Source organism: Chlorocebus sabaeus, chromosome 21 (genome assembly GCF_047675955.1).
Source record: "Chlorocebus sabaeus isolate Y175 chromosome 21, mChlSab1.0.hap1, whole genome shotgun sequence".
NCBI lineage: Eukaryota > Metazoa > Chordata > Mammalia > Primates > Cercopithecidae > Chlorocebus > Chlorocebus sabaeus.
In genome coordinates this window covers 81,305,334-81,318,425 of record NC_132924.1, presented here as the reverse complement: position 1 = coordinate 81,318,425, position 13,092 = coordinate 81,305,334, and the positions used below count along the sequence as shown (strand labels likewise).

General features: G+C 38.0%; 1 protein-coding gene across 50 annotated transcripts in view; it reads left to right on the top strand.

Moving 5' to 3' along the window:
• NRCAM (neuronal cell adhesion molecule) overlaps positions 1–13,092 on the top strand; it is a 305,485-nt gene that overhangs the window by 226,036 nt on the left and 66,357 nt on the right. For all 50 annotated transcript variants that reach the window (XM_073009252.1, XM_073009268.1, XM_073009263.1 and 47 more), the window contains one exon: positions 1,372–1,483. In XM_073009252.1, the coding sequence (XP_072865353.1) occupies positions 1,372–1,483 (112 nt within the window). The remainder of the gene's footprint in view (positions 1–1,371; positions 1,484–13,092) is intronic.

Here is a 13,092-nt window from a genome sequence, read left to right as displayed (position 1 = left end):
GTTTTCATGTAACATTGTCAATATAATTAGTAATAGCATTTCTCTCTTAGTTTTGTTTAAAAACAAGTCAAACCCAGTCACTGTCTTCAGTGGAAGTAATCTTTTTAAAAGTAGAGCATTTAACTTCATTATTGTAGATAGAAATGAATTTGATTTCCTTAAGGGAAATGTTCTCAAGTAGAGTCTATGAATGAAAATAATGGGTTTTGGATAAAGGGTCCTCTTAATTATCCATAAGGCAGAATTTCTGCTGTATTAATTTCTCACCCTTGAGATATGAGTAAAAAACATTAAGGTCTCATCAGTGACCAAGATAGACACTCCACAACTGCTGCTTTCTTTTATTTTATTTGCATATACTCCTGAAAAATATGGGCCCCAAGACCATTCCCAAAGTGATTTTAAAGGAGTAAGTTTCCCCCCTACAGTCCGTAAATTCTTAGGAAAACTAATTTTTCTCAAGTAATACCTCTTCTGGCATTGAATTTTTTCTTCTGAGAAATGAGAATAATTCATAGTATATTTCCTTTTCATTAAATTTTTATAAGCATCAAGTAGATAAAGCATTAAAGAGTTGAAAACCTTCAATGGCTATAAAACCTTAAGATGACATAATTTCTGCTCCAAGTTTTTCTAAGAAACCTTCAGAAGACAAGGCTATGTTTTGGAAAGGCCTCCACAAAAAAGAAGATGGCCCGTATAACTATCCCTAAGATCTTTGACTTAGACCCTCTTTATTTTTTTATTGAGGAAAACAATTTCCATTTATTTAACTCCATCATTATTCTTCATTTGTGGCATAATATTTGCAAGACCTCTGTCAGTAACTCTCTACTTTTGTTTTCCATAAACCTTGCAGTTTGAGGATGTTAATAGGAGTAATCAGTAGTATTGGCTATAATGTTGTCCCCATTGTAAACAAGAATACCCCTTCTATAACCATATCTTTATAAAAACCTAACATCTTCCAGAAGATAGACAGTTAATTTTTGCTTTGACCTAAGCACTAATCCTAAGAGAAATGTAGCTCAATAACATGATTTCCTCTCCATGTCAACATTTTGAAAATTTTCTAACCCACAGAAAATTTGTAAAAACCTAACCCAAATTAAGGGAATATACAAAAGGAAAACAGTCCTTATTATTAGTGCTTATGCAACTAAGGTTGTTTCTGTTCCTGGGTAACTTGAGTAAGTGTAAGTGATGACTACTTATAACGCAGAGAGTGTGTATGTGTAGCTTAACAAATTTCACAATTAATGTTAAATAGCTTAAAAAGGGATTGGAATTTTAGACAGCTTTTTTGACAATGAAGTGTTTATAGAAATACATATTATAAGTTGTAATGCATATTGATTTTCTTGTTTGCAGCTAAATCAAGTAGAGAGAGGCCACCAACATTTTTAACTCCAGAGGGCAATGCAAGTAACAAAGAGGAATTAAGGGGAAATGTGCTTTCACTGGAGTGCATTGCAGAAGGACTGTGAGTTCACACTTTGTCCTGAAATACATTTCTTATAAAAATATAGTAGGTTGGTAGAGAGGTGTTAGTAATATCATAGGAGGAGTCACTGTCTTCTACTAATTCTACCAAGCATCAAGAAAAATTTGGTAATTATTTCCAAAGTAGGCATATGAATCTCATATTGTTGTTAAAATATTTTGTTAATGTAATAGTAATCATATTGAAATAAGTATCAGTAATCACCTTATGATTGTTGAAATATTATCTCATATTATTGTTTAAATATTTTGTTAATGTAGTAGTGTTATCTTAAAATAAGTGTCAGTAATCACCTTGTGACTGCTATGATTATGATTAGAGGACATTATTTTGCTAGTTTGTAACCAACCACCTCAAATTTCTTTAAAAATAATAGCTATTTATTACTGATCACTTGTCGAGAGGTCTACAGAGCAGTTGTCCTCTAACCAGCTGGGTTGGGCTAATTTCAGTTAAGCATGCTCATGAATCTGCTAGGTGGCTCAGCAGCGGGTCCACTGCCCTTGGGGTCTACCGGCTGTTAGCTGGGGCATCTGAGTTGATGGCCTAAGTTGCTAACATCTCTCTTGCAGTCTCGTCCTGGCTTATTCTCCTAACAACAGACAACATGCACAGGGCTGCCTCTTAAATCCTAGCCTCAGAACTGGCACACTGTCCTTTCACCTACTTCCTATTGGCAGGTCACAAGGCCAAGCCTACATTCTTTGAAATAACTCATCTGTGCATACTTCAAAATTGAAGCCACCCTAGAACTGACGTGCCTTTAACAGGAGTTACAGGGAGGCCTCGCCCAGATACAAAAGCAACTGTGATGTTAGCTCTGTGTTACAAGGAATTTCTGTATAGTCCCTGTCTTCTGCCTGACACAGACCAGGCACCATTGGTATGGGCGCATCTGCTGAAAACCTGGAATAGAATCTCAGAAACATGCTGCCCTTACATGTGATTCCTGCTGTCCTTGACAGGCAACTCATTGGTCTCACATTCCTTCCTGAATCAAGGAAAACTTGACTTGAGGAGGCACACGGAGGCCTCTGCTGGCCGAGATAGGAAATCACACTATGCATTATTCAGCTCTGCCAGCTACAGAAAACCAGCAAAACCCCCTTTTAAAGATATGTTAAAACCCTATCTCTTCTGCTAGAATTAGGGAAAAAAAAATCCTCCCAATTTCCATCGTTATGGTGTAAGAGAGTGGCATAATCTGCCAGCCTACAACTTTTGGGAGCAGAAGGTACCTATTCTCACAATTTAATGACTTATTTTCCCACAAATGACATATTTCATTAAAAAACTAAAATATGGTTGGTATTTGGAAATTTCACAATACTCCCAAAAGAATTTTTAAAACTTTGGAGTGTTGTAAAACCAAGATTGGGACTCTATCACTTATAAACCATCCATCAGACTTATAAAATCAAAATATTTCTAATTCCTGACAATGGCTCAGTACAGTAGCTGGCCTCCAAAACAATTCATGGCTTTTTCATAATTTCAAACTATGAAACTATGCTTCCATCTCCTTCCTACCTTCATATCATCTAAGATGCAGATTAGTCTGACTATGAGGAAATATCAATATGTTATCAGATTCCACATTTATATAGTTTTTCAAAATCTGCTTATTTTTTATTTACAGCATGTTTTAATTCTAGAAGCTATTTCATCAGATACATATGCTCAGTTTATTTCTTACTCAACCAAATAAACCAAACCAATATTATAATCAATTAATCCCACTTGCATTTCTTTTTCTTTTTTTTTTTTTTTTTTGCTTGAACCATAATTTATTATTTCTCTTGGTTCCATGTGATGACTGGGCTAAGCTTTTTTTAAATTATTTTTTATTTTCCATAGGTTATTGGGGTACGGGCGGTGTTTGGTTACATGAGTAAGTTATTTATTGGTGATTTGTGAGATTTTGGTGCACCCATCACACTATTTTTGGTAGTCTTTTATCCCTCAACCCCCTCCCACCCTTCCCCTGAAGTCCCCAAAGTCCATTGTATTATTCTTATGCCTATGTGTCCTAACAGCTTAACTCCCACATATCAGTGAGAACATACGGTGTTTGGTTTTCCATTCCTGAGTTACTTCACTTAGAATAATAGTCTCCATTCTCATCCAGGTCACTGCAAATGCCATTAATTCATTCCTTTTATGGCTGAGTAGTATATCATCATATATATATATATGAGATATATATATATCTCACAGTTTCTTTATCCACTTGTTGATTGATGGGCATTTGGGTTGGTTCCACGATTTTGCAATTGCAAACTGAGAGGCTATAAACATGTGTGTGCAAGTTAAGTATCTTTTTTGTATAATGACTTCTTTTCGACTGAGTAGATACCAAGTGGTGGGATTGCTGGATCAAATGGCAGTTCTACTTTTGGTTCTTTAAGGAATCTCCACACTGTTTTCCATAGTGTCTGTACTAGTTTACATTCCCATCAGCAGTGTAGAAGTATTGCCTGATAACCGCATCCATGCCAACATCTACTGTTTTTTGATTTTTTGGTTATGGCCATTCTTGCAGGAGTAAGGCAGTATCGCATTGTTGTTTTGATGTGCATTTCCCTGATCATTAGTGATGTTGAGCATTTTTTCATATGTTTGTTGGCCATTTGTATATCTTCTTTTGAGAGTGGTCTATTCATGTCCTTAGCCCACTTTTTGATGGGATTGTCTGTTTTTTCTTGCTGATTTGTTTGAGTTTGTTGTAGATTCCAGATATTAGTCCTTCGTCAGGTGTATAGATTCTGAAGATTTTCTACCACTGTGTAGGTTATCTGTTTTCTCTGCTGAGTTTGTTGTAGATTCTAGATATTAGTGCTTTGTCAGATGTATAGATTCTGAAGATTTTCTGCCACTCTGTGGGTTATCTGTTGTCTCTGCTGACTGTTGTTTTTGCCATGCAAAAGCTCTTTCATTTAATTAAGTCCCAGCTACTTATCTTTGTTTTTATAGCATTTGCTTTCAGGTTCTTGGTCATGAATTTCTTGCCTAAGCCAATGTCTAGAAGGGGTTTTCCAATGGTATCTTCTAGAATTTTTATAGTTTCAGCTCTTAGATTTAAGTCCTTAATTCATCTAGAGTTGGTTTTTACATAAGGTGAGAGATGAGGATCCAGTTTCATTCTTCTACATACGGCTAGCCAATTATCCCAACACCAATTGTTGAAAAGGGTATCCTTTCCCCACTTTATGTTTTTGTTTGCTTTGTTGAAGATCAGTTGGCTGTAAGCATTTGGGTTTATTTCTGGGTTCTCTATTCTGTTCCACTGGTCTACGTGCCTATTTTTATACCACTATCAAGCTGTTTTGGTGACCTGGCCTTATAGTATAGTTTGAAATCAAGTAGTGTGAGGCCTCCAGATTTTGTTCTTTTTGCTTAGTCTTGCTTTGGCTATGTGGGCTTTTCTTTGGGTCCATATGAATTTTAGAATGGTTTTTTCTAATTCTTTAAAGAATGATAGTGGTATTTCGATGGAGATTGCATTGAATTTGTAGATTGCTTTTGGCAGTATGTCATTTTCACAATATTGATTCTACCCATCCATGAGCATGGGATGTGTTTTCGTTTGTGTCGTCTGTGATTTCTTTCTGTAGTGTTTTGTAGTTTTCATCATAGAGGTCTTTTGCCTCCTTGGTTAGGTATATTCCTAAGAGTTTTTTTTTGTTTGTTTGGTTTTTTTTGACAGCTATTACAAAGGGGATTGAGTTCTTGATCTGACTCTCCACTTGGTCGCTGTTGGTGTATAGAAAATCTACTGATTTGTGTACATTAGTCTTGTATCTGGAAACTTTGCTGAATTCTTTTATCAGTTCTAGGGGCTTTCTGGAGAAGTTTTTAGGGTTTTCAAGGTAAACAATCATATCATCAGCAAACAGTGATAGTTTGACTTCCTCTTTACCAATTTGGATACCCTTTATTTCTTTCTCTTGTCTGATTGCTCTGGCTAGGACTTCCAGTACTATGTTGAAGAGGAGTGGTAAGAGTGGGCATTCTTGTCTTATTCCAGTTCTCAGAGAGAATGCTTTCAACTTTTCCCCACACAGTATTATGTTGGCTGTGGGTTTGACATAGATGGTTTTTATTACATTGAGGTATGTTCCTTGTATGCCAAGTTTGCTGAGAATTTTAATCATAAAGGGATGCTGGATTTTGTCAGATGCTTTTTCTGCATCTATTGAGATAATCATGCAATTTTTGTTTTTCATATGTTTATGTGGTATATCACATTTATTGACTTGTGTATGTTAAATCATCCCTGCATCCCTAGTATTACAACCCACTTGGTCATGGTGGATTATCTTTTTGATATGTTGCTAGATTCAGTTACCTAGTATTTTGTTAAGGATTTTAGCATCTATGTTCATCAGGGATATCAGTCTGTAGTTTCTTTTTTGGTTATGTCCTTTCCTGGTTTTGGTATTAGGGTGATGCTGGCTTCATAGAATGAATTGGGGAGGGTTCCCTCTTTCTCTATCCTGTGGAATAGTGTCAAAAAGATTGGTACCAATTCTTCTTTGAATGTCTGGTAGAATTCTGCTGTGAATCCATGTGGTCATGGACTTTTTTTGGTTGTTAATTTTTTAATTACCATTTCAATCTTGCTGCTTATTATTGGTCTGTTTAAGGTATCTAATTCTTCCTGATTTAAGCTAAGAAGGTTGTATTTTTCCAGGAATTTATCCATCTCTTTTAGGTTTTCTAGTTCATGTGTGTAAAGGTGTTCATAGCAGCCTTGAATGAGCTTTTGTATTTTGGTGATGTCAGTTGTAATATCTCCCGTTTCTTTTGTTGATGAGGTTATTTGGATTTTCTCTCTTCTTTTCTTGGTTAATCTTGCTAATGATCTATCAATTTTATTTATCTTTTCAAAGAACCAGCTTTTTGTTTCATTTATCTTTTGTATTTTTTGTTTATTTCTTTCAGTTTCACTTAGTTCTGCTCTGATTTTATCTCCTTTCTTCTGCTGGGTATGGGTTTGGTTTGTTCTTGTTTCTCTAGTTCCTTGAAGTATGACCTTAGACTATCAGTTTGTGCTCTTTCAGTCTTTTTGATGTAGGCATTTAGGGCTATGAACTTTCCTCTTAGCACCGCCTGTGCTATATCCCAGAGGTTTTGATAGGTTGTGTCACTATTGTCGTTCAGTTAGAATAATTTTTTAATTTCCATCTTGATTTTGTTTTCTACCCAGTGATCATTCGGGTTATTTAATTTCCATGTTTTTGCATGGCTTTGAAGGTTCCTTTTGGAGTTGATCTCCACTTTTATTCCACTTGGTCTGAGAGAGTGCTTGATATAATTTCAATTTTCTTAAATTTATTGAGGCTCATTTTGTGGCCTATCATATGGTCCATCTTCAAGAAAGTTCCATGTGCTATTGAATGGAATGTGTATTCTGGGTGGCTAGAAAGATGGCTGAATAGGAACAGCTCCAATCTGCAGCTCCCAGTGAGATCAATGCAGAAGGTGGGTGATTTCTGCATTCCCAACTGAGGTACCCAGCTCATCTCATTGGGACTGGTTAGACAGTGGGTGCAGTCCACAGAGGGCTAGCCGAAGCAGGGTGGGGTCATCGTCTCACTCAGGAAGTGCGAGGGGTCAGGGAACTCCCTCTGCTAGCCAAGGGAAGCCATGAGGGACTGTGCCATGAGGAACGGTGCATTCCGGCTCAAGATACTACGCTTTGCCCATGGCCTTCACAACCCGCAGACCAGGAGATTCCCTGGGGTGCCTACACCACCAGGGCCCTGGGTTTCAAGCAAAAAACTGGGCGGCCATTTGGGTAGACACCAAGCCAGCTGCAGGAGTTTTTTTTTTTTTTTTTTTTTTTCCCATACCCCAGTGGTGCCTGGAACACCAATGAGACAGAACCATTCACTCCCCTGGAAAGGGGGCTGAAGCCAGGGAGCCAAGTGATCTAGCTCAGTGGATCTCACCCCCATGAAGCCCAGCAAGCCAAGATCCACTGGCTTGAAATTCTTGCTGCCAGCACAGCAGTCTGAAGTCGACCTCGGATACTCTAATTTGGTGGGGGATGGGTGTCTGCCATTACTGAGGCTTGAGTAGGCAGTTTTCCCCTCACAGTGTAAACAAACCTGCCAGGAAGTTTGAACTTGGCAGAGCCTACCACAGCTTGGCAAAGCTGCTGTAGCCAGACTGCCTCTCTAGATTCCTCCTCTCTGGGCAGGGCACCTCTGAAAGAAAGGCAGCAGCCCCAGTCAGGGGGTTCCATGTGCTATCTCCTTGAGACAGAGCACCTGGGGGAAGGGGCAGCTGTGGGCGCAGCTTCAGCGGATTTAAACATTCCTGCTGCTAGCTCTGAAGAGAGCAGCAGATATCCCAGCACAGCACTAGAGTTCTGCTAAGGGACAGACTGCCTCTTCAAGTGAGCCCCTGAGCCCCATGCCGCCTGACTAGGAGTCACCTCCCAGCAGGGGTCGACAGACACCTCATACAGGAGAGCTCCAGCTGGCATCTGGCAGGTGCCCTTCTGGGATGAAGCATCCAGAAGAAGGAACAGGCAGCAATCTTTGCTGTTCTGCAGACTCCACTGGTGATACCCAAGCAAACAGGGTCTGGAATGGATCTCCAGCAAACTCCAGCAGACCTGCAGCAGAGGGGCCTACTGTTAGAACAAAAACTAACAAACAGAAAGAAATAGCATCAACATCAACAAAAAGGATGTCCACACAAAAAAACCCATCTGAAGGGGTCAACAACATCAAAGACCAAAGGCAGATAAATCCACAGATATGAGGAAAAACCGGTACAAAAGGGCTGAAAGTTCCAAAAATGAGAATGCCTCTTCTCATCCAAAAGATCACAACTACTCAACAGCAAGAGAATAAAACTGGACAGAGAATGAGTTTGACAAATTGACAATAGTAGGCTTCAGAAGGTGGGTAATAGTAAACTCCTCTGAGCTAAAGGAGCTTGTTCTAACCCAATGCAAGGAAGCTAAGAACCTTGAAAAAAGGTTAGAGGAATTGCTAATTAGAATAACCAGTTTAGAGAAGAACATAAATGACCTGATGGAACTGAAAAACGAAGCACAAGAGCTTCGTGAAACATACACAATCAAGCGGAAGAAAGGATAACAGAGATTGAGGATCAACTTAATGAAATAAAGTGTGAAGACAAGATTAGAGAAAAAAAGAATGAAAAAGAATGAACGAAGCCTCCAAGAAATATGGGACTATGTGAAGCGACCAAACCTACGTTTGATTGGTGTACCTGAAAGTGACAGGGAGAATGGAACCAAGTTGGAAAACACTTTTCAGGATATTATCCAGGAGAACTTCCCCAACCTAGCAAGACAGGCCAGTATTCAAATTCAGGAAATACAGAGAACACCGTAAAGATACTCCTCAAGAAGAACAACCCCAAGACACATAATCATCAGATTCACCAAGGTTGTAATTAAGTAAAAAATGTTAAGGGCAACCAGAGAGAAAGGTTGGGTTATCCACAAAGTGAAGCCCATCAGACTAACAGAAGATCTCTCAGCAGAAACCCTACAAGCCAGAAGAAAGTGGGGACCAATATTCAACATTCTTAAAGAAAAGAATTTTCAACCCAGAATTTCATATCCAGCCAAACTAAGCTTCATAAGTGAAGGAGAAATAAAATCCTTTACAGACAAGCAAATGCTGATGGATTTTGTCACCAACAGGCCTGCCTTACAAGACCTCCTGAAGGAAGCATTAAATATGGAAAGAAAAAACTGGAACCAGTCACTGCAAAAACATACCAAATTGTAAACACTATCGACACTATGAAGAAACTGCATCAACTAACGGGCAAAATAACCAGCTAGCATCATAATGACAGGATCAAATTCACACATAACAATATTAACCTTAAATGTAAATGGGCTAAATGCCCAAATTAAAAGACACAGACTGGCAAATTGGATAAAGAATCAAGACCCGTCAGTGTGCTATATTCAGGAGACCCATCTCCTGTGCAAATACACACATAGGCTCAAAATAAAGGGATGGAGGAATACTCACCAAGCAAATGGAAAGCAAAAAAACAAAAAACAAAAAAAAAAAACCAAAAAAAACAAAAAAACAAAAAAAAACAAAAACAGGAGTTGCAATCGTAGTCTCTGATAAAACAGACTTTAAACCAACAAAGATTAAAAAAAAAAAAAAAAAAGACAAGGGTATTACATAATGGTAAAGGGATCAATGCAACAAGAACAGCTAACTATCCTGAATATATATGAACCCAATACAGGAGCACCCAGATTCATAAAGCAAGTTCTTAGAGACCTACAAAGAGACTTAGACTCCCACACAATAATCGTGGGAGACTTTAACACCCCACTGTCAACAGATCAATGAGACAGAAAATTAGCAAGAATATTTAGGACTTGAACTAAGCTCTGGACTGAGCAGACCTAATAGATATTTATAGAACTCTCCACCCCAAATCAACAGAATATACATTCTTTCCAGCACCACATCACACTTATTCTAAAATTGACCATATAATTGGAAGTAAAACACTCCTCACCAAATACAAAAGAACAGAAATCATAACAGTCTGTCAGACCACACTGCAATCAAATTAGAACTCAAGATTGAGAAACTCACTCAAAACCACACAGCTACATGGAAACTGATCAACCTGCTCCTGAATGACAACTGGGTAAATAACGAAATTAAGGCAGAAATAAAGGTGTTCTTTGAAACCAATGAGAACAAAGACACAACGTACCAGAATCTCTGGGACACAGCTAAAGCAGTGTTTAGAGGGAAATTTATAGCACTAAATGTCCACAGGACAAACTGGGAAAGATCAGAATTGACACCCTAACATCACAGTTAAAAGAACTAGAGAAGCAACAGCAAACAAATTCAAAAGCTAGCAGAAAACAAGAAATAACTAGGATCAGAGCAGAACTGAAGGCATTAGAGACATGAAAAACCCTTCAAAAAATCAGTGAATCCAGGAGCTGTTTTTTTGGAAAGATTAACAAAATAGACCACTAGCCAGACTAATAAAGAAGAAAAGAGAGAAGAATCAAATAGACACAATAAAAAATGATAAAGGGGATTTCACCACTGATCCCACAGAAATACAAACTACCATCAGGGAATACTATAAACACCTCTACGCAAATAAACTAGAAAATCTAGAAGAGGTGGATAAATTCCTGGACACATTCACCCTCCCAACACTAAACTAGGAAGAAGTCAAATCCCTAAATAGACTGATAATAAGTTCTGAAATTGAGGCCATAATTAATAGCCTACCAAGCAAAAAAAGGCCCAGGAACAGATGAATTTACAGCCGAATTCTACCAGAGGTACAAAAAGGAGCTGGTACCATTCCTTCTGAAGCTATTCCAAACAATAGAAAAAGAGGATATCCTCCCTAACTCATTTTGTGAGGCCAGCATCATCCTGATACCAAAACCTGGCAGAGACACAACAAAAGAAGAAAATTTCCGGCCAGTATCCCTGATGAATATTGATGCAAAAATCCTCAATAAAATACTGGCAAACCGAATCCAGCAGCACATCAAAAAGCTTATCCCCCACAATCAAGTCGACTTCATCCCTGGGATGCAAGGCTGGTTCAACATATGCAAATCAATAAACACAATCCATCACATAAACAGAACCAATGACAAAAACCACATGATTATCTCAATAGATGCAGAAAAAGCCTTTGACAAAATTCAACAGCCCTTCATGCTAAAATCTCTCAATAAAATAGGTATTGATAGAGTATATCTCAAACTAATAAGAGCTATTTATGAGAAACCCACAGCCAATATCATACTGAATGGGCACAAGCTGGAAACATTCCCTTTGAAAACCAGCACAAGTCAAGGATGCCCTCTCTCACCCTACTATTCAACATAGTATTGGAAGTTCTGGCCAGGGCAATCAGGCAAGAGAAAGAAATAAAGCATATTCAAATAGGAAGAGAGGAAGTCAGATTGTCTCTGTTTGCAGATGACATGATTGTATATTTAGAAAACCCATCGTCTTTGCCCAAAATCTTCTTAAGCTGGTAAGCGACTTCAGCAAAGTCTCAGGATACAAAAATCAATGTGCAAAAATCACAAGCATTCCTCTACACCAATAATAGACAAACAGAGAGCCAAATCATGAGTGAACTCCCATTCACAATTGCTACAAAGAGAATAAAATACCTAGGAATACAACTTACAAGGGATGTGAACAACCTCTCCAAGAAGAACTACAAACCACTGCTCAAGGAAAGAAGTGAGGTCATAAACAAATGGAAAAACATTCCATGCTCATGAATAGGAAGAATCAGTATCATGAAAATGGCCATACTACCCAAAGTAATTTATAGATTCAATGCTATCCCCATCAAGCTACCATTGACTTTCTTCACAGAATTAGAAAAAACTACTTTAAATTTCATAGGGAACCAAAAAAGAGCCCATATAGCCAAGACAATCCTAAACAAAAAGAACATAGCTGGAGGCATCATGCTACCTTGCTTCAAACTATACTACAAGGCTACAGTAACCAAAACAGCATGGTACTGGTACCAAAACTGATGCATAGACCAACGGAACAGAACAGAGGCCTCAAAAATAACACCACACATCTATAACCATGTGATCTTTGCAAACCTGACAAAAGCAATGGAGAAAGGATTCCCTGTTTAATACATGGTATTAGGAAAACTGGCTAGCCATAAGCAGAAAACTGAAACTGGACCCTTCCCTTACACCTTATACAAAAATTAACTCAAGATATATTAAAGACTTAAATATTAGACCTAAAACCATAAAAACACTAGAAGAAAACCTAGGCAATACCATTCAGGACAGGTATGGGCAAAGACTTCATGACTAAAACACCAAAAGCAATGGCAACAAAAGTCAAAATTGACAAATGTGATCTAATTAAACTAAAGAGTTTCTGCACAGCAAAAGAAACTATCATCACAGTTAATGGGCAACCTACAGAATGAGAGTAAATTTTTGCAATCTATCCATCTGACAAAGGTCTAATATCCAGAATTTACAAGGAACTTAAACAGATTTGCAAGAAAAAAACAACCTGATCAAAAAGTGAACAAAAGATATGAGCAGACACTTCTCAAAAGAAGACATTTATGCAGCCAACAAACATGAAAAAAAGCTCATCATCACTGGTCATTGGAGAAGTGCAAATCAAAAGCACAATGGGATACCATCTCATGCCAGTTAGAATTGTAATCATTAAAAAGTCAGGAAACAACAGATGCTGGAGAGGATGTGGAGAAATAGGAACCCTTTTACACTGTTGGTGGGCATGTAAATAGTTCAACCCACTTTGGAAGACAGTGTGCCAATTCCTCAAGGATCTAGAACCAGAAATAGCATTTGACCCAGCAATCCCATTACTGGGTATATATCCAAAAGATTATAAATCATTCTACTATAAATGATTATAAATATATCTTTCTACTATATTCTGCTGTTCTGTATCTTTTAAGTGGAGCACTTAGGCCATTTACATTCAATGTTAGTATTGAGATGTAAGGTACCCTTGCATACACATGCACACATATGTTTACTGCAGCACTATTCA